The 26,576-nt window shown below is 39.5% G+C and overlaps 1 protein-coding gene across 5 annotated transcripts in view; it reads left to right on the forward strand.

The window, feature by feature from the left end:
- The window catches only part of DLGAP2 (DLG associated protein 2), a 667,152-nt gene that overhangs the window by 596,809 nt on the left and 43,767 nt on the right, over positions 1 to 26,576 (forward strand). For all 5 annotated transcript variants that reach the window (XM_075923575.1, XM_075923576.1, XM_075923577.1 and 2 more), the window contains 2 exons: positions 4,386 to 4,605; positions 24,792 to 25,141. In XM_075923575.1, coding sequence (XP_075779690.1) covers positions 4,386 to 4,605; positions 24,792 to 25,141 — 570 coding nt within the window. The remainder of the gene's footprint in view (positions 1 to 4,385; positions 4,606 to 24,791; positions 25,142 to 26,576) is intronic.

Raw genomic sequence — 26,576 nt, forward strand, 5'->3', positions numbered from 1 at the left:
AGCTCCATTGCTTCAGCCCCCAGGGTACCAACCCCTTTCTATTCCCATTGGAGCTCTGCTGTTCTGGTCCCCAGACCACCACTGCTCCATGGCTCCATCCCCTGGGGCACCGTGGTACCATTGCTAGAGCTCCAGAGGCCCAACACACCTATGCAGCTTCAGTATCCAGGCCCACCAGCGCACAGGGGCTCTCCTTCTGGGTTCTGGGGCTCCTTTCAACCCTAATTCAGCAACATTCCTGGCCCCAGTCAACTGTTTTTTCCCTATGAGTGCTCCAGACCTGGATTGGGGTGTTGCCAAATTAGGGAAGTCTGGATTAGATAGGTTCAACCTGTAGGATTCTTTTTTGAATTTCAGATCACTGAAGATCTCCTGGCAAAGCCAAGGTGGTTTCCTGTTATACTTTCAATTTTTTCTACACAGTGGTGTAATTTGCTCTTGTGCTCTAAATGATATCAATTTGAAAAACGCTAAGTCTCCTGAACTATTTTTCACTTGGATTTGCTTCCTATGGGATCTTACCTAATAAGTCCCTGTATTTGCTAAAGTCTGCCTCTTGAAATCTGGAGCTTCAGGGGCTAGCTGAGTTAGTCTGTTACAGAAAAAAATGGTCATCCGAAGAAGTGGGCTGTGCCATCTACATGTTTTGTTAGACTATAAAGTGCTACCAGACCATTTGTTGTTTTTTTCTTGAAATCTATCATCCTTTGTTTGCTGCTTTCCCTCCTATCATTCCTTGTAATCATGAACTGCTTCATTTCATTATCACTTTCATCCGAGCTGCCTTCCACTTTCAAATTCTGGACCAGCTCCTCCCTAATTGTCAAAATCAAATCTAGAACAGTCTGTTCCTGAGTTGCTTTCTCTACTTTCTGAAAGAAAAATAATGCTGTATTATGTTCCCAGTAGATATCTGGATAGTTGAAGTTCCCCATCACCACCAAGTTCTGTGTTCTGTATTATGCTGTCAGCTGTTTAAAAAAGTCCTCATATACTTCTTCCTGAATTCATAGTCTGTAGTAGATCCCTACCATAATATTATAGGCTTGATCTGCCTTTAAAGCCCCCTTCTGCAATTTTAACTTTGCTTTTTTTTATTTTATTTTATTTTATTTTTCCCCCCATTTTTTTACTACAGAAAATTTGGGAGTGAAACAGAATACAGGCCAATTAAAATAACATTCCCAGAAGTGGTCCTCAGCCACCACACAATATTTGTTATAACCCGCATAGGCAGTTTTTACTCACCAATATCCAAGCATCGCATCTGTACTATGAAATTTGGAGACTGTTTCTCCAGAATGGAATGATCCTTGCAACTCTGCAAGCCATACACGTGTTCCCAGAAGTGTTCCCTCAGTGCCAACAGCAAGACACTGGCCTTTCCAGACCTTATCTTTGCCACAGTATTTGAGAATGGATAATAAACTTCTTCACACTGTGGTTTTACATTTAGCGTCATTGTATTGGTCCCTTGTTAATTTTCTTACCCTCCTCCAACTAGTATTGCCTGTCTTATGCCTCTTTTTTTACTTTTCTGTGGTGAAAAAAGAGGGCAAGTTTTCTTGATCCATGTCACTCACAGTGGCTTTTATATTGTATAGCATGTATCCCCTAAATATTATACAAGGTATTATTATTAGAACGTATTGATTTAATACCATATTTCTTTTAAAAGCAATTACAGCATTAATGTACATTATATAGAATGTAACCCATACTTAGCAACTAAAATCTCAAATAGCTACGCTACAAAAAAGCTGCTGATTTTAGCTAAGTTTTGTTTTTACTACTGTTATTACTTTTTCTCACTCTTTTTTTAGCCATTTGAGATTAGTAAGTTGGTTATTACATTTCACTTTTTTGACAGGCAGTTTTTAAAAAAAATTCTTTCACAATTTGCTGATCAGTGCCCCTTGCATTGTGTTTTCATTGTATTTTTTACACTGGTTACATTGGCCTGTTGTTCTCAGACTACATTTCCACTAGTACATTTGTGGTTAAACCATATAGAAATACTAATTCCTTCATTGATTTCAACTAACTCATCCATAATCACACAATTTAATCAGATTGTCCCTTTACCTGTAGCAGTCAGTACAGTTAATTTATTACAGACACAAAATAGCCTTTTTAAACATTGTAAAGAATCTTGGAGAGAAAAGGATAGTTGTGACAGTTGTCACCATTTGACTTTCCCTTTATATAATCAGGCTACTAAGAATTTCACTAAGCATCACTGCACAGAACTCTGTTACCATTTCTGGGTTTCATTATTAAACCAAGCTTTCTTTCTTTTTCTTCCTTTTTTAACATTTTATATATTAAACAGTTCAGGGTAGTAAAAGTAATAAAGTCCTTTTTAACACTTTATTACTTTTACTGCTTGTGACAACATAGTCTCCTCCAAGATCTTCAGTGTTAATTTGTTAATTTTTAAAGTATTCATATCAGTTTTTTCACTTTTTAATAAAACACTTCCCTAGACCTTTCTAGCTACTTTATTTTGGGACCTTCTTTTATTTTATTTCCTAGAATAACACCTTTCTTAGTTGACTTTTCCTCAGAGGTCTAAGTTTATTTTTTATGTTTTTTGCACTTATTTCTTAACTTCATATATTTTGCCTGCACAGCTATACTCACTAAAGTCAGCCCTTTAAGGATGGCTGATTTTTACTGTAGACTTATGCAAATAAGTAATAGACATTGTTGGTCTGCAGGCTTTTTCTCTCCTTTTTAGGAATCTTTTCTATTTATTTTGTTACCTCTTCTACAACTTCGATTTGCTTTTTATGCTTTTAGCATTTACTTCTCGAGATAACACATTTTGTTTGTAAAGTTTTAACCACTAGAAATAATCCTTGTAAATCTGCTGCTTTGTTCTGGGCTTTTTTTGCATTAAGATAAAAGCAAGCAAACGAGATACTATTTTTATGGCTGTCAATGGGTCTTATTTTTTTTTTTAAAGCCAGTGACATTCAACAGACCTCTGCTATGCTCTTCCAGACATTCTGTTTTTAAAAACTGACTACCTGAGCTCCTTTTTCACTTGTATCCAATCTCACTCTAATCTGTTTCTATAGGATCCTTCCTTAAATTTAACCCACTTCTCCAGCATGATGCTAACTTCCTCATATTAAACCCTTAAACTCTACCATTGCTATTTCTCTTTATGCTGGGTTGCGAGCCCCATACTAAGTGTATATGAGTTACCTGCCCCCGATCCAAGTCACAGCACCACTATGTTAGGGTTCCTTTGAGGCCTCTTCCACTTGGTTCCCCACTTCCCTCTTCCACTTGGTTTCAGTTTGGTTTCTTTATTTGGCATGCTGCAAAACTATGCTGAGTTGATCCGTCTCAACCATCAGAGGTGGATATGGGGCATATTACACATCCAAAGCTACACAACCCTTCTCCCTCATTTTCAGTTACACCTCACATTACTTTCACTAATGCATTTGGGGTTTGACCAAGTCACATTGTAGAAATCAATCCCTGCCTCGTGCACTGTCCATGTACAGCTTACTGTTTACCTCATCTTTATGCTCCCATCTTATCCATTGTTATCTTTTCCATTGTAAATGATTTCCTGGGTGTCCCCAAGCTAAGGACAGACATTGTGTTTCTAGTCTGCTGCTCCATTTACATTCCTAATTGTGCCCAATTAAAAAAATGGCCTTACTGGTGGACCGGGTACTGGGTTTTGTTGACAATTTTTAATAAACCAGATTGTAGGGTTAGCACTCAGTCACATATAAATACTACACCATCCTGAGCAAGAGCAACTGATAGCTGCAGACACATCCGTTTTGTTTCAACGAAAGTGGCAAGTGATTCTTTTTCTATCAGCACACTTTGGGCTTTTAAAGTGTAGCACTAAGTGACACAAATATTTCCTGGAGTTCCCTCATAGCAAAAGGAAAAGGACAGTCTGCAACATCCCCTTTAAATGGTGCTATGCACACATCTTTGTAGCTAGTTAATTTGTTAGGTTGTGCACAGAAAGAATGACACAGCCCACTTCTCCATTACCATTGCAGGCTAGGGTAAATACTTACAATTAAATGGTATAGAATGGGTCTCGACTCCCCAGTTGTGCTGGTGGACAGATTTTCTAATCTGTTATGGTTCTTAATATTTATTAAACATAACAATACCAAATAGAAATTAAAGATAGTCACCTATAGCTTATTGCATGGAACATACTGTATATAGCTAATGTAAGGTGCTAAAATGTAAATGTGTTCAGACGGGCTTTCTAATCTTTAATTATTTGCTAAACAGTTCTTCATTAATGCACAGGTGTCCACTTGAGAGATGTTGAAGCTGTGATGATCACAAACAAAGCAAGTCAAAAATCAAATGCATTGTTGTTATTTATTCAGATGAGTGAAGCAGAGGTCAATGGGCAATTTGAGTCGGTGTGTGAATCAGTGTTTAGCGAAGTTGAAGCTCAGGCAATGGATGCCCTTGACCTCCCTGGATGCTTCCGAACAAGGAGTCACAGTTACCTGCGGGCCATTCAGGCAGGTTATTCCCAAGATGATGAATGTATCCCTGTGATGGGCTCTTCCAACATCACCTCAACTATCAGGTCAACAACAGGTAAGAAAATCTGCACTAGCCACTGGTAAAAATAGCAGGGTGGAAAATGTCTACTAAAATCTTATTTTTCCTGTGTGATTCTCTTGATTGTTTTTGCTTTTTATATTGATATAGTACATTGAGAAACAGGCTTGTATATAATGCTGTCATGCCTGCATGTCTGAATGTCTAGCTATGAAAAATGTCATTTTTATTTGAACTTGTAAGTGGGCCTGGAATATAATGGGGCTGAATCTGGTCCCCAATCCCCAGGGTTGGCCCCTGGTGAGCTGCCACCAGTATATTTATCTGCATCTCCACAGATACATGTGATTGCAGTTCCTGTTGGCTGCAGATCACCATTCCCAGCCAATGGGAGCTGCAGGAAGCAGTGCCCTGATCTGCTTCACTTCCTGCAGCTTCCATTGGCTGGGAACGGTGACCCATGAACAACAAGAACTGTAGTCGTTCATACTTGCTGAGGCGCAGGCAAGTATAGAGGCTTACCTCTAGGGAAACACCTTTGTCTTATTGCTCATCCCTACCCTAGATTTAACTTTTTCTTCTTTACTCACCTCCACGGTTTTGTACGTGCAACTAATTGCAGGCAAAAATGGTGTTATGTAAATATTTAAATAACTGATTGTATCTACATATCTGGATGCTAAATATCTACATGAGTCCAATTACATTCACAATTAGTTGGTCCCTTAAATTGCAGGTGTAAAAAGTGATGCTAGGTCAAATCTTTTACGGCTAAGGCAGCATGTAGCTTACTTAGCTTTGGAATGGGTATGACAGATGCTGATCATATACTGTAGCATATGTACTGGCATATTTCGTGTATTTTCATTGTTATTCATCAGTAATCATTGTTCATTATTATTCCACTCATTTTTGGGATCCTTTCATACATTTCATGCTCATTTTCCTCTTTTAAGTTGCTTAACAAAGAGATTAATGTTATTATATTATTATTTTAACTATCATTAATAAAAAAGGATGAGCACAGATTGTGCAGATAAGTTAAAAAACTAAACTGAATCCATTACAATTATTATTTTTGAAGTTATCCACATTTATTTTTACATTCCCAAATATGTTCCATTACACTCAATGATGATAATGCCCTATCATATTGATGAAATGAGGGCACATTCATAGAAAGCAAAAATATAGCCCAAACAAAAATGAATATAAGCCTCCTTAAATTTATTTTTGGCATATTTACTATACAGCAGAGCAGTAGGAGCTTTTGAGTGGAAAGCAATTGTTGTCTTTAAATATCATTAGCATGCAGTCTTACCAAGAGCCTGGTGTATTATTTTATCTTCAATATAACATTTTATACAGTACAGTTTAATGGAATATTGTAAGCTACTCCTATAATACAAATAGCTATTGTTACTTCCCTCACCACATGTATATGCATTTTCATCCCAAGTTTAGAAGCTTTAATAGCTCTGCCATCAAGGGATAAATTGTATAATACAATAAAACTTTTAATAGCCACCAAGGAAACTGCATGTTTCCTAGCTGTTGTATAGCACTGTGTGATGAATATGAAGATGCTGTTACATGGACTGAGGCCAAAGCAGTCAAACATGGGTGCCTCAATATGGAATTTGGTACCTAACTTAAGGCACCAAAGTTAGACTATCTCTAAATCTAAATTAGAAGACAAGTTGATTTATTTATCTACCTGAGATGGTGACTTTGCATTCCAGCTTAAACATCGCCTTCCCATCTAAAAGGAGATCTCTCTCTTTTCCCTGAAGTAAAAAAGTTGAATAAAATATATTACATTTGGCAAAATCATCAGGTAATATAATAAATATGTCGGCATCCCACTGTTCTTTCCTGGTGAAAAACGCTATACATTGATTAGCAGTCAGCTGGTTAAATGATGTGTTTTTTGAAAACTTTAACCTTCATTTCACACATGATTTCCTTCCCATTTCTAGAATAAATAATCAGATAGATTTTGTTATCTACACATTTCTTATTTGTCAAGGTGAAAAAATAGTGGCACTGTAGCAAAAAGAGGACTATAGAAAAAATGGTATTTAGAAATAGGTCTTAGGCAAAACTGCCGTTCCAAACATACTTGAGAGACTTCACAATCTAGATCTGTGTTCATTCACACTTTGTGACATTCTCTAATCAAAATATTATCCCTGTGTTATTGAACTAATTTGTTCTTAACTTTTATGAAGTTACTGATGTAAGACAAATATTTAAATTAGAAATATTTATTAGATTTTCAAGGGAGAGCAATAATTATCTGGTTCATTATTAATTGAAATTTCCAGTTTCCAAACAAGTCACTAGCTAGAAAACCATGGAATAGCTGCTTCATGTTTCTGTCTTCAGCATTTGGCAGGCTAGAGACAGACTCTTCAATTCGTATTATTGCAACATTTCAAATAACTTTACTTCCCCCTTCACTTATCTGAAGATTGTAAAAGAAGCTATTGGATGTAAAGTGGAATATGAGACTAGTCGATATTTAACATGCCCAGAAGCGTCTTTCAGATAAAAGGTCAAAGTTCTGTTTCATCCATCAGTGCAAATGCACCCTTTTGAATCTTTAGGAAGATGATTTTTGTCTGTTTTTTTTTTCCTGCTGCTGATGTTATAAGAACTTCTTGGCAAAGTCATTATAAGGCATTTTTTAGAAAGTTAACGGGAAATACAATTTCATTAGTAGTGGAAATGTTAGGCTGCCTCTTATCAGTGTTGTAAACACATTAAATTATAGCACATGGACTTAGCTAAAATTTTAATAGTTTAATAGAAATGTAAATTGGAAGCAGAAAAATTATATTTGATCTATGACTATAATTTCTATTTTGGATGTGCATTTATATATACATTCATAAAGCTTAGTGTGTCAAAAGATATCTACAAATATGGATTGACACATAGGTTTCATTCAGAATGGGAGTAACGCTATAGCTTTATTCAATAGTATATAGTACATATTTGCTCATTTCATTAGAAGCATTAGGATGTCTTCATAACATTTGGAAAGGGGGTTACCATAGTCAAGTCTTCCAATATTTAAACCAATATTTTCAGGGACATACACAATACCAGGACATGCTGGAGATTACTGGAGATTACTATGGATAACTTTTGTGCCTGTGAACTGGCTATCCACTGGACAAATCCCTCTCACCTTTGATTGTCAGATTGATGATTTCTTTTCTCTGGGGGGGAAGCCAAACTCTTTCTTTGCCACAGCAAGATTGGAAAACAGGTTTATTTATTGCCAAACCACCTAAACAATGAACTCAGGCTGCTTACTTGGTAGAATATAAAATTTTCTCCAAGAAAGGAAACATCATTAGTGATGAATGTGAACCCAGAAACACAAGCACAGTACCTGTTCTTTTGGCTTTATCTAAATTGGGCAGGAACCAGTACCCCACTGATTCCTGTTGTCCAGTGAGAATACATGACAGTGTCCCCAAGCAGTACACATTGTTAGAGGACAGTAGTAGCTCCCATCCTCTGCGTGACTCCTGCCAAGACTAACTATGCTTCACTATTAAGAACTTTCTGTCCATCTTCCATTGGTTTGTGAAGGGGATAATGTAACCTTTCTGCAAGGTTGTGTCAGTAAAATCAAAGGCTGAGTTCAATATATAGTGCTTCATCTGAAAATTTGTAAACAAAGTCAGCTCAAGGCCTCACCCAGAAATTTGAGGAAACTAAACACCGTCCCGGACACCTGTGATGGGCATTACTTCCCACACTCACAAGCATTGAGTCTATGTAACAAAAGAAAAGGTTTATTAAAGTGAGCATTAATCAAAAGTGCTGATGACTGAGCAGTATGCAGATAGGTAAAACACTTTTCCCATCTTGTGGTTTGAAAGTTCAGTTAGACAAATGCCCCTTTCACATTCCACATCCCACTATTACACCCTACTCACAGGTTGTTGCTCAAGTTCAATGAAGTCCCATAGTCCAGAGGGACTTCAGGTGAGTTCATCTTGAGCTCTGGGATAGTGGGAAGAGTGAATTAGTGATCTCTTTGCCACCACTGCTGTGCTATTATTGCTGCCTGTGCTGCTACTCACCATTGTTGCTGCTGCTAGTTGTGATGCTATATTCAGAGATTGCATTTCCCAGCTCACTTCTTATTCCGGTTAAGAGGATATATGGCAAAATCAAATGCAAATACCAAGGACTCCCATCCCAGAGATGCCTCCCCTCCACCCTGAGGCTTGTTTACATAACACAAACTCTTCTTTACAGATAAGTTTAAAGTCAAACATTCATGCCCAAAACTTCCCAGGACAGCACTAGCTGGGAAGGAAAAAATACAGTTTAAACCTACAGTTTACTTTCCTGTCTCAGTAAAAGACCCTTAATCTGGATTTTTTTCAGGAATGTCAAATGGTCATTATGAGTGAAGAAGTTTACTAATGTACAATATCTGGTTCCCAGCATGCCTTGTGGAAATGCTGCTCTATGACACTTGGCATTTCCAGACAACAACTCTGCTCAGTATTCCTCATTTCTGCAGGAATATGGAGTTTGTACCCACTTACACTTTGAAACTGTGGCCTCAGGCTCTAAACCTGAATTTTTCTTCCAAACTGCACACTGCAACTCTGAGACCACTTTTTTTCCCCTTGTTAGCTGCCTTCCCTGTTTCCCAGACATGTCCCTAGAGTAAAAGGCTAGAATGCTACACTCTTGGGCCCAGGGGATTTTTTTCTACAGTCTTAAAGGGAAAGTATGCTCCATTTCCAACCTCTTACATTCTTTTCTTCGGGCATCAGAAAGTGGAATTACTTCAGATGAGTCAGTTCTGGGGGTGTTTTAACAGCTTATTCCATCTAATTCACTCTTTGCAGTCTCCTGACCTTCCCTTCCCAGTGTTTTTTCAATGATCTCTATCAAGAGAAAGCGCTAAAGAATGGAATTAACTGCCTCCTCCAAATGTTTGCTATGGAGGAGGTCTTCCAGCCACAAAGGAGAGGGTTTCTGTTCCTGTTATTTTCTTATTTGAGAGATAAAAGTGGATCTAAGTAAAGTGAACAAGTATATCAAATGGTAACACTGGTGAGTGTGTTCCCATCTCTGAGACAAGCAGGCTGTCTGCTGCTGCCCCTTTGCCATTCAGTCACGTGCTGTGTGTGCTCTGCCCATTAAAGGTTTGGACTGAGGATTTCTCTCTCTCTCTCTCTCTCTCCCCCCCCTCTCCTCCTCTCCCCTCTCTGTGTGTGTGTGAGAGAGAGAGACAGATGAATTGACCTTAATGCCTTAATAGAAAAAGACCCTCCAAATTATCAGTTAAAACAAACCAAACAAAATCCCATTCAAATAGAGCTGACCTATACAATAATCATCTTACTGTGTATCCTGAAGCTCATTAAACTGGTCTTGGAGCATCACCTTAGGGGATGAGGTCCAAAGCTGGGAACTCTTAAATGAAAAAAGACCCAGATGTAACCTCTGAGAATTTTACTAAAGGATTGAATAACAAGTGCACTGCAGTTGATCTTAACTGAGTCATTGGGTTGCAAGGTGAGAGCCTGGCTCTCAGACAGGAATCTTAGACCTATTTAGATTTTAACAGCTGGAGGTAAGGTCTCTATGTGTATAGCAGAAAAATTCACACCTTTATTCTTTTCATTTCTTTCAGTATGGTTAACAGTGATAAAAATGAGACTGACAAAAACAAGGTATTTGTGTTGTATTTGCAGCTACTTTTTAGTATGTTTGGTCTAACCGTGATACATTGTTTTATCCCAATTCCTGCCATGTGTGTAATGTGTCCAGTTCTGGGTGCCACATTTCATGAAAAATGTGGACAAAGTAAAGAGAGTCCAGAGAAAAGCAACCAAAATTATTAAAAGTCTAGAAAACATAGAATCATAGAAGCATAGAATACTAGGACTGGAAGGGACCTTGCGAGGTCATCGAGTCCAATCCCCTGCCCTCATGGCAGGACCCAGTACTGTCTAGACCATCTCTGATAGACATTTATCTAACCTACTCTTAAATATCTCCAGAGATGGAGATTCCACAACCTCCCTGGGAAATTTGTTCCAGTGTTTAACCATCCTGACAGTTAGGAACTTTTTCCCAATGTCCAACCTAAACATCCCTTGCTGCAGTTTAAGCCCATTGCTTCTTGTTCTATCCTCAGAGGCCAAGATGAACAATTTTTCTCCCTCCCCCTTATGACACCCTTTTAGATACCTGAAAACCGCTATCATGTCCCCCCTCAATCTTCTCTTTTCCAAACTAAACAAACCCAATTCTTTCAGCCTTCCTTCATAGGTCATGTTCTCTAGATCTTTAATTATTCTCGTTGCTCTTCTCTGGACCCTCTCCAATTTCTACACATCTTTCTTGAAATGTGGTGCCCAGAACTAGACACAGTACTCCAACTGAGGCCTAGCCAGTGCAGTGTAGAGCAGAAGAATGACTTCTCGTGTCTTGCTCACGACACACCTGTTAATGCATCCCAAAATCATGTTTACTTTTTTTGCAACAGCATCACACTGTTGACTCATATTTAGCCTGTGGTCCACTGAAACCCCTAGATCCCTTTTTGCCGTACTTCCTAGACAGTCACTTCCCATTCTGTATGTGTGAAACTGATTGTTCCTTCCTAAGTGGAGCACTTTGCATTTGTCCTTGTTAAACTTCATCCTATTTACCTCAGACCATTTCTCCAATTTGTCCAGATCATTTTGAATTATGACCCTATCCTCCAAAGCACTTGCAACCCCTCCCAGCTTGGTGTCATCTGCAAACTTAATATTCATACTTTCAATGCCAATATCTAAATCGTTGATGAAGATATTGAACAGAGCCGGTCCCAAAACAGACCTCTGCGGAACCCCACTTGTTATACCTTTCCAACAGGATTGAGAACTATTAATAACTACTCTCTGAGTACGGTTATCCAGCCAGTTATGCACCCACCTTATAGTAGCCCCATCTAAGTTGTATTTGCCTAGTTTATTGAAAAGAATATCATGCGAGACTGTATCAAACGCCTTACTAAAGTCTAGATATACCACATCCTCTGCTTCTCCCTTATCCACAAGACTCGCTATCCTATCAAAAAATGATTTATGAGAGACAATTGGGGAGGGAATGGGGTTTTTTAGTCAGGAAAAGAGAAGTCAGAAGTTGGACATAGCATTTCAAACTGCCTAAAAGGGAGTTACAAGGAGCAGGGAGAAAATTCGTTATTTTTAACCTCTGAGTATAGGACAAGAAGCAATAGACTTAAATTGCAGGAGGGGCAGTTTAGGTTGGATATGAGGAAAAACCTCCTAACTTTCAGAATAGTAAAGCACTGGAATAAATTGCTATCATTGGAGATTTTAAAGAGCAGGTTATATAAACACCTGTCAGGGATAATCTAGATGATATTGTGTCCTCCCATGTATCTAGGGGATGGAACTAAGTGATTTCATGAGGTCCCTTACAGTGTTATATTCTATTATTCTAAAAATAAAATCATGCAAAGAAGGAACTTCACTGTTTGGGTCTTTGAACGCTGTTGGCTTGCTAGAGAGTAGCATTAACATGTTTAAATTCCAACACTTAGAAGTATTTAGTTAGATATTACCAGACCACCAGACCTAAGAAGAAGCTATCACACTGGGGAAGGCCCAGTGTGCCTTCACCGGTTGTCCTAGAGATTTCTTTCATACCCTTACAAAGTATTCAAGAACCTTCCTCCAGCTCTTTACCCCATCAGGTTCCACCAGCAATGAAAAAAAAAATCTTAGGGAGTCCTCTTTTAAGTCCAGTAGGTGTCCTACCTTGCTTTTTACAGAAATATATGCAAGAAAACATTGATATTTGAGTTGGCATAAAAAGGTTTATGCAGTAGGTGTATAAAGTCTATTTGTTTAGGCCAGAGCCTCCTGCCAGTTTACATATAAAATTGTATACACTTGGCCCAGATCTTCAGCTAGTGTAGATGAGCATAGCTGCATTGAAGTCTGTGGGACTTAAACCTGTTTACACCAACTAAAGATTTGGGCCCAGTTATATAAAGTTATTAATAAGACAAGGGCTGAGATACTCCTCCACTCTGGCCCCTTGAATACTGTAAAGGGGCCCGAAAAGCTCTGTATCTAGCTGGAATGAGGGTTGGGGATCTCAGGCTAAAGCTCTGTAGGAGTTCTTGAACAAACAGACTTACAGACATATAGATGGCCTCACAGATACACAAATTCTAAAGTATATATAGAAATGGGGACTGATTCTATTTCACCTAAAGCCAGTGGCAAAACTCCTATTGATTTTAATAGGAACAGAATTGCCCCATGGTTCCTTTTCCCCTTTGCTGCCCTTTGATAAGTAAATCAATGTCTGTAATATATTTTTAAAATACCACATTATTAAATTCACATTTTTCTCATCTCCTTCCTGCTCCTGAAAAACTAAGATTGTATTTTGTAATGCAATTTAAATATTTTAGAAGAACAAAGAAATTGTCTGGAACAGTGAAACAGCTGTCAACACTACTTTGCTGTCTACCGGATGCTAAATTCTGGTTAGACTATAATTTCTTGCTAATTAACTGATCTAAAATAGAACCCTTTGTAACTAGTCCATCAACGGGCCCACGTTAGTGTTGCCCACATCTCTCTTCTAACTTTAGTACACATTTACAGAGTGTGACCTTGATGTCTTTCTTGATTTACATTTCTGTTCTGAGACTACCATTAATTACACTGTCAAAACAGATCTTACCATCTATGTAGAATGGTCTGCCGTCAGAGCTAGATTCTTCCAATATGGAGGCAATGATTTACACACTGAATGACTTGATTATTGTCATTCCTTTTATATTGTTCTCCTTCAAGTTCTAATTAGGAGATTGCTGTATGTTAAAATGCTACTCTTAGATTTCAGCATTTTCCAAATTTAGGGGTCACATTTTCCAGTTTAATTATTTCTTTTGTTGCAGATTTATAGATTTTACAGCTAGAAGTGTCTGTTGTGACCATCTATTGTGACCTTCTGCATAACACAAGCCACAGAATTTTACCCTGTCAATTCTGCGCCACACCCAATGGCTTGTACTTGATTTTAAGTATCATATGAACAGTAAAGCTGTTGTGTTGTCTCAAGTGGCTTCAAGGATTCAATTCAGGGCTGAGATGTCAAGAACAGATGGATGCATCACAGGCTGCATTAAAAGTATCATTTTGTCCAGCAGCAGTGACTCAGAGACCTGCTGTTTTAGAAGACTGTTGTATTTTTTTTTAATACAGACTCATTAGGCATTAACCTAGCCCATCTGTACTGCACACAGTGATAATGATAGTGTCAGATCCTCAACTGGTGAAAATCAGCCTAGCTCCATTGACTTCCATCTCTGTGACTTTATTGGCTCTACAACGATTTACACCAGCTTAGGATCTGGCCCATGATAATATTTCTCAGGCAAATTCAAAACTATAGAAATATACATGATATGGTCTCATCCGTTAACATTTCTATACAGCAAATCTTCAGATAAGACTTAAAGCCAGATAATTACTATTTGCTGTTCAGCTGCACAAGGGGAAAGAGATTGTGGAGTTATCTTCTCTCCTCCCTGTAGAAGCCAGTCACAACCAGCTGCATTTGCCCTGGATCAGCAAAGTTGCCTGACTGCATAGAGGAATGAACAGTGGAATGGCCTTGCTCTGGTGCTTGCCTGGGAGTTCCAGGTGAGCTGCCATTGTGGGTTTATCTACACTGCAGTCACAGGGAGAGGCAATGATTGCAGCACAACCAAACTACCTTTCCCCTAGCTGGCACAAGTACCAAGAGCAATGCAACTGCAGCAGCACAGGCTTTAGCATGCACTATACAAGCCCACCCAGGATACTGGGTACTTACAGAAGCCTGTGTTACTGCGGCTTCACTTCTATAACTGTTCTCTAGATGAAAACTCGCTTGGGTACATCAACACGTGGTGCATTGGCACCTCTGATTGCTGTGTAGACATACCCTGAGATGCTCTGATGCCCAAATAAGGCCAATGCCTCAAAGGCATCATGGAATTCTATGTAACGAAGAGCTCCATCAAAAAAATGAACCACAGATTTGATCTGTGGAAGCACGTGAGCATGTAAGCCTCTGTGTCCCGGAATGGTGATTCAGGTAGCCAGTCTGATTCATTTTGGGGAAAAGTAAAAATTGAGCTATGGTTCGAAAAACATTCCTTTTTTTAAAAAATATATTCTTTCTTAATTTCCAATATAACTTGTTTTCTAAAGAATTGGGGTGTAAGTTTTCAAAATCCAATGCTTTTCTTGATGTAAAATACCCAGCAGTATTCAAAAAGAGAAGAGTTCTGGAGTCTGGAGCATTCTGGTCCCAGGCTAAGGATGAAAAGACCCTTTTCAAGTAAAGAAAAAGACAGAAGTAGGCACTCTTGTGAGAAATGGTTGAGAAACCAAAAAGTGGAAAATGAGGGTGAAAGAGCTAGTGGATAACAAGGATATATTTTTAGACCCTGATTTTTCACCACCCTGTACCATGTATTGTCATTTACACTTGTCCAATATAAATACAAACACTACCATTCTGATTTGGTATCATTTTACATTCACTTTCCACACATAACATCAGGGCCAAATTAACTCTGCTGTGGGCCCAGGGCTATTAGATTATGTGGGGTCCCTGAGGGGTTTGGAGTGTGGGAGTGGGCTCAAAGCTAGGGGATGGGGATTGTGGTGTAGGAGGGGGCAAAGCTCCAGCTGTGGGTTTGGGCTCTAGGATGGGGCCAGAGACGTGAGAGAGAATTGCGGGGTAGCAGGAGATTCAGGGTGTGGGCTCTGGGTGAAAGTGTGGGTGTAAGAGGGGATTCAGTCTGGGACATGAGGTTGGGGTACAGATGGGATTGGAGGTATGGGAGGGAGTTTGGATGCAGGAGAGGGCTCTGGGCTAGGGCAGAGGATTGAAGGGCAGGAGGGAGTGCGGGGTGCAGGCTCTGACTGGGAGGTGTTTACATCAGTTGGCTCCTTTTTGGTGGCACAGTAAGGCTAAGGCAGGCTCCCTGCTTGCCCTGGCTTTGTGCTGCTCTGCTTCTGGTGGTGTTGAGCATGTCCAGCCATTAGGTTGAGAAGCCAAGCCACTATACTTGGTAGGTGCAGCCCATACCCACGGGCCATCCCTGCAGCTCCCATTGGCCATAGTTCCTGACCAATGGGAGCTGCAGAGCTGACACTGGAGACAGGGGCAGCATGCAGAGATTTCCTGACTGCTTCTTGCCTAGGGGCCAGGGCTCATGGCTCCAGCATTGTGGGAGAGGTGATGAGGCTCAGGGACCACAATCCAGCCTACAATGCAGAGACTCACTGTGGGCTGAATAAAAAGAACCAGGGGGCCGCATCCAGCCCATGGGTCTACAGCACCCCTTAGCCCATGAGTTAGTCTGGTCCTACATACAATTTATTTCACAAGGTCTTTGCCTATTTTGTGACTTAAATAGCATTCATAAATTACAGCTTTCCCGGGAATTTAATTTTCTTTTAGTCCAACTTGAATGACTTTTATGTGCTTTTTGCTATCTGATCCGCTTGATTTTAAATAATAATTTCATGCATTAATTAAATTGGAAGACAACTAATGGGCATTGTAACAGCCCTCTATAGAGAGGTACAAACATGTATTTCCCTTTATTCAGATCATGAAAAATTCCTCCAAGGTGAAATATTATTTTGTTTGAGATGTTTCTCGTGGCTCTCCTTTTAATGATGACCTCCTTTCCCTATGGAACACTACAACATGAATCAATGTCAGGTAGAGGGGAGGGTCATAGCAAGGTGAGGTATTTTTTCCTTGTGGTACTTACTGAATACACATAAGAGAGGGGCCAACCTCCAGACGGTAAACATCAATCCTGGGCATTACGGTACTAATAGACAATCCGGCTAGCCCCAGATGACTAATGTATGTTAACTTTTGCTCATTCCATCCATTTTTGTTTAAAAAGCCAAATATCATATGGCTTATATCTAAACATTTCTAAATAATCTCATTATTACTGTGTGTTGAAATGTGTTAATGTTGCAAGAAAGAAACCCATGGCTAGATCTTAATCTTCTATTTGCCTTTATAAAACTGTCAGAAAAAAAGTCTATGTAAAATTGAAATTAATCTATGTGATATGATCATGATCTCTGAAAGCTCTTTTCTATGATCATTAGAGACCAGATTGTGAAGTCAATTGATAACATGCTTATTAAATATAAACATGTTTTAGACACCCCTTGTATAATCCATACACCATCTGGAAGTGGTGCACTACCCCATGTAGTGGCTTTAGCTAATAGCAAGCTGGCTTTTAGCTCATGCAGTAGAGGCTCATGCACCAGTCTCCAGAGGTCCCAAGTTTGATTCTGCCTGCAGATGACTGGTCTGCCAGTAGTACACTTGTTTAAAGGAAGGGCTTATATCCTTCAAATGGGCCATGGGTTTATGGGGAATTTCTCAAAGGGTCATCCTTGTATCAGCAAATAAAGTCATCTAAGTCCTCAAGATATGCTTCCTTTGCTGTTTGCAATAGTCATTTAACATTCATTTTTCTTTGTTTCAGAAGTGATTTTTTTTAGAAAGTTGCATATTCCTAATACCTGTGAAAGCATTTCTAACAAAACAAGGTGGTGCTTTCAGGACATCTGACAGATGACCATTTTTCAGTTATGTAAACACATTTGATTGTTAGAATTCTTATAATGATCAGAAGATCACATAACAAATTTAGTACCCTCTACTTTTGGCTCCCAGTTTTGTCAAACCCTTAAACTGGCTTGCACAAGGAGCCCTTCCTCTTTCATGGTTCCAGGCTTTGCACTCTGACAGAGGAAGAAGTGCCAAGTTGACACTAGCTTTGTCTTCCTTCTGCACTAGTCAAGAGAACTAGCACCTACACACAAATGCAACAGCAGCTCAGTGGTCCTGCTCCTTTGAAGCACTGGAGCACATAGTATCCCTTTGAAGCAAGATGCCCCCTGGAGCACCTACTGAGGGAGTGTGACTCTGAGAGGGGGAGGGGTGACAGACTTGACAAGCTCCTGGGGAAGGTGAGGGGACCAGCTCCATACTCCCAGAAGGGGCAGGGCCTTGGTTGGAAGGTTTGGGACTCCCTCCCCCTCACAAGGCAGCTCTCAGAGCTCACTGTGCTCCTATGGGAATTTAAAGTTCTTGGAGCTCCAGCCACTGCCACTCTGGTGGTATCCATGGCTGGGAGCCGTAGGCCCTTTTGAATCACCGAGCCCAGAGCAATTGCCCTCTTTGCCCCCAGTTGGCAGCTCTATGCCTCTGCACCACCTCCAGCATAGTAACCGTACCCAAGATGAATTTACTCAGGAAGTCTGGTGTGCATCCCTATCTTTTCTCATGTGTAGCTAGGGGAAACCATTCCTTTTAATTGCTAGTATCTTTGAGTAAATTCATCATGCAGTTAACTTTATCTCTGTCAGCCTGGATAATGGCATTTTCCCCTTGAGTTAGTGTTTAATGGTTACGTTGATTCATAAGAAAAAGGTGATCACATTTTGCAAATGCGTGACAACAGTGGGTGAATTAGAAAGCTGCATGTCTTGAAGGCACCTGGAATATGACCTTATGAAATTCAGTGTCCGATACAAAATACCAAGTCTCACCTCCTGCCTTTTGTCTTTAAATCTCGTGATTCATAGATAATTCTAGACGTAGTTGTTTGGAATAATCTCAGCCTGAAAAGCATTTCATTTCTAGTACAAATTATATTTGCATGAAAAAAAAATTGGTTTGTCTGAGTAACTAAATAATTCCTACAACTGTTTGCACAACTCTCAAAATTATCCAAATGAAACTAAGTGTAAGGGGAAAAATCTTGCTCTGAGTTTATCAGTTACACATGGAAGTGCCTTTCATTGAAGAGGGAAATGAGTAGAATTACTTTGGATTTATGCCAGTAGTGTTCCATCTGACACTTTTACTGGAAACTCTCTGGGGCAGAGATTGTCTTCTGCACAATGTGTCTGCTTAGTGCCTACCATGCTGATTTTTTATTATGCTTCTTAAGAGATATTGTAATGCAAATACTAATGAGAGTTAAATGTGGTTCAGAGGTTCTGTCATTCATGGTCATCTTTGAGCCAAACTCGGTGGTGATAGATAATTATGTATATTTTAGATGATGTGATGATGAGTGATGAGGTAGTGTGCCAGTTTTGCACTGAGTGGGGGAGAGAGGGGGTGGAAACAAGATGTAACTTACATACATACAAAAGAAGACAGTAATAAAATCAGCTACTAGGAACTGGCATGGGTGGGGATTGAACCTGCTTTTATTGAACTATCTAGTACCTACCAAAAAAAAGTGTATTTTACACTTTTTTTTCCTACCCCACAAAATGCCGATTTGATGCACTTGCACTGCTAACCCCTTTCGTTTAACCAATATATATATCAATTAGTATCTATTTTAAATTTAGCCCACTGGGAATTAACATAGAACCCCTTTAATGTCTTGACTTAAATTTATCTTAAAAAACCTATTTCCTAAAAGGAAAATATAAGGAAATTGCTTGTATATGTTTGTATAAATGATGGGCAAGTATCTAAATAGTGCAAACTGTTATTTAAAGGGACCTATAGGACATCCATATAATTAAGCGTAAAGGGGATTTGTGTGTGTGTGTGTGCGCGCTTTATTTCCTTTTTGAGGAAAATCAGGAACGAATTGATGAAAACACATTTTAAATTCTGATTTCCAGAAAAAAGGCTTCTCCTCTTTACAAAAATAAACCATGTGATATGAAAGTTAGTCTCAATCTTTTTCATTCATACTCCTTTACGGGTCCAGGTTAAAACCATCACATAATATTTCTAGACTATTGGTGCCAACTCATTTTTCTCTTTGTGCCTCAGAGCCGCTGCAGATGTCACAGATCAATTGTCAGTGTGGAACCAAGCTGTCATTTTTAGTTTGCATGTGCCTGTGTGTTCAATAGCAAGATCATTGCACAGTGCATTGAAAATGGCTGGCAATTAAACACCAAACTCATTCACACAAAATAGAGAAATAAAACAATCACATCAAATTTTGCAAGTTCCACAATAGATTGGGCATTTCTGTGGTATCCAGCAATGCTATTCTATGTTTAAAATAAGGTTTTATATAAAAACTGAATCAGCAGATTTCCCACGCATCTTAGTTATGTTTCTGCTCAATCCATACTATGTATTCTGAGGCTGCACTCATGTGCTCCAGGACTCCTCGCATGTCTGTGTATTGTCCCACTGAAGGCAAAATTCAGCATGACTCAGGAGCTAATAGAATATAATTGGACAAAGTGGTTAGAAAAAAGAGATGGAGAGGAAAGAAACTGGGATTGTTTATGTTCGTAAGGAGACAAAAAAATAGGGCATGATAATATTATCCAAAAAGTGAATGGTAAAAAGCAGGTAGATTGTGAGCTTCTGTTTTCTCCATCTTAGAACATAAGAACAACGGGAAAATAAATGAAATTAAAAGGTGACAAATTCAAAATTGAGAAAAGTGATTACACTTGAACCTCTTCAGTCAGGCAACCCTGGGAAACAGATTAAATTGTCCAGGTTTGGGAAGATGTGGCAAGATCTGAGTGTGAGGGGGATGTGGGTGGGTCACTTACCTGGCACCCCACCCATGGGGGCACACAGGGCTCCATGCCTCATGCTGCTAGGGGAACATCAGGGAAAAGCCTCAGGAGAAGCATGTTGCCCTGCTGCTCTTATCCCGGCTGGGGGCGAGGGGAAACAGCAGCACACTGAGTCACTTGCTCTTCCTCCTTCTAGGTTCTGTATCATGGGTGTTCCTGGATTAGGGACACCCAGAGTATGGAGGTTCAGGTGTATTTTTTCACACAACTTGTAATTAAACTGCGAAATGTATTGCCACAGGGACCATAGAGGCCAGGAACTTGACAAGAATCAGACAGAATTGGACACTTTTATGGAAAAGAATATTAAGAGGAATAATAGCTAATGCTGACAATATTTGGAAGGGATTCTAAATCTCATGCTTGAAGGTTTAAGCCAATCTCAAAATACTGGAGATCAAGATGAAGCGTAGTGCAGGGGGCAGCTGCTACACCTGCCTAACTGCAACATTCTCTCTCCTTCCCCCCATTACCACATCTCTCGTCTTCTATTTAGTCATCACTTAGTTAAGCAACACATTTGAGTTCATTTTGAGCAAAATCCTGCTCACTTTATTCATACAAATACCCATTGACTTCACTGGAAGTACTTCAGTGATTAAATGACTAGGGTTGTCCCTTTAATCTTTCTGCATAAATCGCCCCATTCTGCACTCCTCCTCCTATTATTTAAGTTTTGCAGTCTCATAATTTCCAAATGTTGTGGCCATCTCCATCTCTGAGGGGATAACTCTGTTCTGGAAAGTTGCACTCTCAATTGGCATTTGAAAAGTGTTTTTTTTCTTTTGTTTTTATCTTTTTAACCAAAGATTACACATCCGATAGGAAATAAGTTTGGTGCTGAATCAGCACAGCAATGCTTTAAGAAAATGCATCAGCTCTCAAAATGTGAAAACTGTCCCTTCATTCTCCTTTTCCTTTTATAAAAGCCTGTTCTTATTATAGTCTATTCTGTGGGGGTTTTTTAGAAATAATTGTCCTAATGTTTACTGACAAGATGAATTAAGGAAAATTGATGAGAGAGGCTTTCTATTGTTTTAAGACAAGTGAAAATATTCATAGTTGATTAAAATTATAAATCAATATATTCATAATTATTTATTAAAGAGAAACGTTTTCTGTTCTTCTAGAACAGTTAGTGTTGTTTCAGTCATTTCTGAATAGCCGTTTCAGCCTGGTAACTTTAATGTTTACTTTCTAAAATCTAGTTTGGGGATATAATTCACTAAAGAATGACCACCAGTACAAGACAGTAGCACCACATTTTTAACAGTTACGTTTTTGAGTCACAGGTTCAGATTTACATTTAGGACCCTTTCCTAGTTTTGCAGTTTCACTTACATCTCAAGGAAACAAGACATGACAAAAGCAGAATGGCACAGAATAATCATAATCTGAATTTTTAACAATATGTAGGGAACTATAATGATGAACTTTCTGGGTTTTTATAATTCAAAATTTTCAAATGTATTTCCTTTTTATTCAAAGCCTTTACACGTTAACCCATTTGCCCATTCCCTCTCATTATAATAAGTTTAAGATTAGTATGTCTATGTATCACAAATCTCCTTCAAGTAAAGTAACAACATGCAAATCCACGACTACCCACTTGATAGCCATGGGTTTCCGATCGACAGATATGGATGAGGATATCCGCGGCTCATTTTTGCGGATACAGATGTGGATGCAGATACAAAATATTGTATCCATGCAGGGCTCCAACAATAGTCAGTACAGTGACAAACATGTTAAAGTTAATATGACAACACCACCTACATTTCATACATGTGTTGGTCTGGTCTGCGAGGTATTTGACATCTCTTGAATTTGATGGTGCTAGCCATTGCTTCTGTTCCTTTAAATGTATTTAACTCAAAGGCAAGAGCCTTCTCAAATTTCCACCAGAATTGTAGCTATTTAAATAAGCATTGGGTTCAAACTTGTCTCCTACTGAAGTTTTCTTCCCCAGTTCTCACTCTTTTTCTTCTTCCATCTGTGATTACCTATAATAGAAAGAAAATGAAGGAATAGTGGTTTTCTTCTGGCTCCACTTTCCCCATGTGGGAACTAAGGATGTTAGATATTGGATAATTGAATAATTGTGTAACTGCACCAAATATTATTCGATACTCCCTGGGGGCGGGGCCAGCACCCAGTCCTCTCCCACTCCCACTCTCAGGGAGCTTCCTGCCATCCTATGCTGCTGCAGCAGCATGGAGGGGCAGGTTGGTGCCGATTCGCAAGGAGAGCCGGTTTAAAAATCAGCTCCCCATGCAGACCAGCTCCCACCTGCCATCCCATGTTGCTGCATATAATACAGAGGTGGCAGCATGGGGCAGCAGCAACCCCTGTTTGTGGGGGGCCTGAGCTCCTGCGCCTGCATCCCAAAGAGCAGCCTCTGTCGGCAGTGAGCATTGCGGGGGGAGGGAGTGGCTGTGCAGAGCCAGCACATATGGAGAGCCAGCTTAAAATCCAGCTTCTCATGCATATCGGCTCCTGCCCACTCCTTCTCCCCACACTAGTGCCTCTCAGAGAGAGGCAGCAGCACAGGGGGGCAAGCGGCTTTGCATGAGCCAATATGTGTGGTCAGCCAACTTGAAAGCTGTTTTTCCGTATATACTGGCTTCCTGCTTGCCCCCCTCACCCTCCGTGTTGCTGCCTCTCTCTCAGAGGCACCAGCTTTGGGGTGGAGGGACAGACAGTTCCAAGGGATCCAGTGCCCAGGGTGGGGGGAATGCATTTAGTTGACAGGATGATCCGATAAGCCCAGGATTATCAGTTAATCATACAATCAACTACACGCTGACATCCCTAGTGGTAACCCTCTCATTCTTGCTTAGTAGGCCTTCTCAGCCAGCCCCTTCTACAACTGCAGCATAGCCTTGTGCTAGCTGGATGGAATTGGGTAGTCACTGAAGCCTATTTCTTTGCTTTTTATGTAACCTCTTTACAGAGAGAAAGGCACTCTTTGCCTGAGTCCCTGATTTACCTGGGTCACCTTCACAAAACCCTTCATGAAATGCAAACCCTTGCTATTAAAAGTAGATGTACTAGGCCTTACCTATACATAGAAGTTGTACCAGTAATTATACGGGTATAGTTAAAGTAGTACAATCCCAATAGAGTGGGTGTAATTTTATCAATATAAAGTTGCTGTAGCTATTTCTCTATGGGAAGGGGAAGAAGTTATGCTGATATAAGGCACTATTGTATATCAATGATACAATATCATTGCATCCACCATAGGAGTTATACTGGTCTAACTATTTTAGTAACAAAAATAGCTACATTGTGGAAACTAATGAATGGACCTGACATTAGTGCAGCCCCTTTTGAGTCGGGTGAGTTAAATTTTAAAATTCAGATAGTTTATAGTATGATAGTGATCACCAAACAAATAAATACATTACATCAAGTGTTTTCTACTATTCTGCAAGCTGTTATTTTTCTGTTCTCTGAAATACCAATAAAGCAGCAAGAGATTTCTTCTCGTCAGGATTATCCCTTTTGTAGGACTGGATGCACCCGTATGGATGCACCCAATGCTTTGTCAGACTCTCTGCTGTAGGATGGGATTAGAGTCAAACCAGAAGCAAACATGATTCATCCTGCAGATGTTAGTTCATTGTCCCTCTGATGTGTAGCCTGTTCTTTCAGCATCATTTTAGTCCCACTTTTTAGATCTGTACTTTTGCTGGTGCTATTTCAAAATAGTATCCTTAAGTATATGACCACTGCATTTAAAATGTACTACAGGTATAGGGATAAAATGTCACTGTGGATTAAAATATTTTTGTCTGTTTTGATTTTAAAGGTAATTTGTGGCCTTTGCATTTTAGAAACATTTATATGTACAGAATTTCCTGCTTGACTAATATTTGTGTCTTGTTTTTAATCACATATATTTTAATCCTTATTCCTATTTAGGCAGTCATATTATTGTCAGAGAGTAAAACTATATCCAACAGGAAACCTAAAATTAGTTTTAAAAGGTCAAAATGTAGTGTACTGCTGCTGACTAGAAGAGTCTGTCAAAGAATTTCTTGTTTCAACATACTGCTGTCATTTTCTGAAATCCCCACTGTATCAGTGAGGAGTGCATGGTTCAGATGATTACAGGAAGTGAAAAAAAAATCATCCCTCATTCCTGTTATCAGCTTTATCCCATGTAGAAGCAACCCCACGGGCACGAACATGTACAAATCTGAACATCGTTCTCAGTACTCAGACATGCACACAAATCCATGCTCACTCCTTTCATCTTCACTGTAATCAAGGGTTCTCATTTTAGTATGAGGAGTATTTTCAATCCCTGCTTCCTTGATGAAATAAAATAAATCTGTTGCTATGGATACCCATCCTAGTAGGAAAAAGAGTTTGTACTGATAGCGAGCTTCGCAGATAAACACTATTTTGCAATTGTCTTTGGTTTTTAAATAGCGCACACTGTTTTACATTTTTCTCCAAAAAAGCACAATATTGCCACTAACAAATTAATCTTGATTTTTTTTTGTATTCCTTCTATAGCTGTAACTTACACAAGTTACAAAAAAACACCACCTCCGGTACCTCCACGTACCACTTCCAAGCCACTCATCTCAATTACAGCACAGAGCAGCACAGAATCCACCCAGGATGCATATCATGATAGCCGGACTCAGAGGATTTCCCCGTGGCCTCAAGATGGTCGAGGAATGTACAACTCGACAGACAGTTTGGACAGTAACAAGGCCATGAATCTTGCCATGGAAAGTGCTGCTGCACAGCGCCATGCTTCTGAGAGTCAAATCACTTCAGTACGAACCAGTGACAAGGCCATTTTAGTGACAAAAGCTGAGGAGTTTCTTAAGAGTCGACGGTCCTCTATAGGGATTCAGGTAGCCTATCATTAACATCTGTTCTGTGATGAATTGCTTGCCTTGGTTCTGTAAATAGCATAGAATGAGTCATTCAGCTTCACTGGCTCTAATAAACAACCCCTGGATGCTTAGCATTAATTGTAATTCTCATCATGGCAAAGTGGCTGTGCAGAAACCTGGAAGTGAAATGAATGAATAAATCTCTAGGGAGGTTACCTGTCATTAACACTTGATATGAAAATTATATTGAAGATCTACAGGTGAACAGCATGCTCATCTCCTTCACTCTGTGAATTCAAAGTCCTTTTTATAGAACTATGTCAGCTTTAATATCCTTGACTGTATTGTTTCATTATCTTTCCTTTTTGATCTTGGGTGATGGGTGCTGATTCTGGTTCTGTGGTTATTGTTTGGTTGGCTGCATGGTGCTTTGGTTTGGGGTTTTTATTATTTTTATTTAAGAATAACTTCTCCAATTCACCAAAAGGAAACTGGTAGAATCATAGAATCATAGAGCTGGAAGAGACCTCAGGAGGTCATCAATTCCAGCCCCCTGCCCAAGGGGGGAGTTTTCTTGGGGATAAGTAAATTAAACATAAGTCAATATAGATGAATGGGGAATTGTAACCTAAAAAGTAATTATAGTATGTGGAATTGATAAGAAAGTCCTTTAAATTTGTACACCACAAAAATATTTATTTGGGGTTACAAAATGTTTGTTGTTCTATGGAACACACTGTCATATTGTATAGTTTCAGGTGAATGAAATATGATTTAGAATGCAAATTTCATAGAATCATAGAATCATAGGACTGGAAGGGACCTCGAGAGGTCATCGAGTCCAGCTCCCCGCCCTCAAGGCAGGACCAAGCTCTGTCTACACAATCCCTGACAGATGTCTATCTAACCTGTTCTTAAATATCTCCAGAGAGGGAGATTCCACCACCTCCCTTGGCAATTTATTCTAATATTTGACCACGCTGACAGTTAGGAATTTTTTCCTAATGTCCAATCTAAACCTCCCTTGCTGCACTTTAAGCCCATTACTCCTTGTCCTGTCCTCAGTAACCAAGAGGAACAAATTTTCTCCTTCCTCTTTGTGACACCCTTTTAAATATTTGAAAACTGCTATCGTGTCCCCCCTTAATCTTCTTTTTTCCAAACTAAACAAGCCCAGTTCATGAAGCCTGGCTTCATAGGTCATGTTCTCTAGACCTTTAATCATTTTTGTCGCTCTTCTCTGGACCCTTTCCAATTTCTCCATATCTTTCTTGAAATGTGGCGCCCAGAACTGGACACAGTACTCCAGCTGAGGCCTAACTAGTGCAGAGTAGAGTGGCAGAATGACTTCACGAGTTTTGCTTACAACACACCTGTTGATACAACCTAGAATCATATTTGCTTTTTTTGCAACAGCATCACACTGTTGACTCATATTCAACTTGTGGTCCAC

The sequence above is a fragment of the Pelodiscus sinensis genome, chromosome 3 (assembly GCF_049634645.1).
Source record: "Pelodiscus sinensis isolate JC-2024 chromosome 3, ASM4963464v1, whole genome shotgun sequence".
NCBI lineage: Eukaryota > Metazoa > Chordata > Testudines > Trionychidae > Pelodiscus > Pelodiscus sinensis.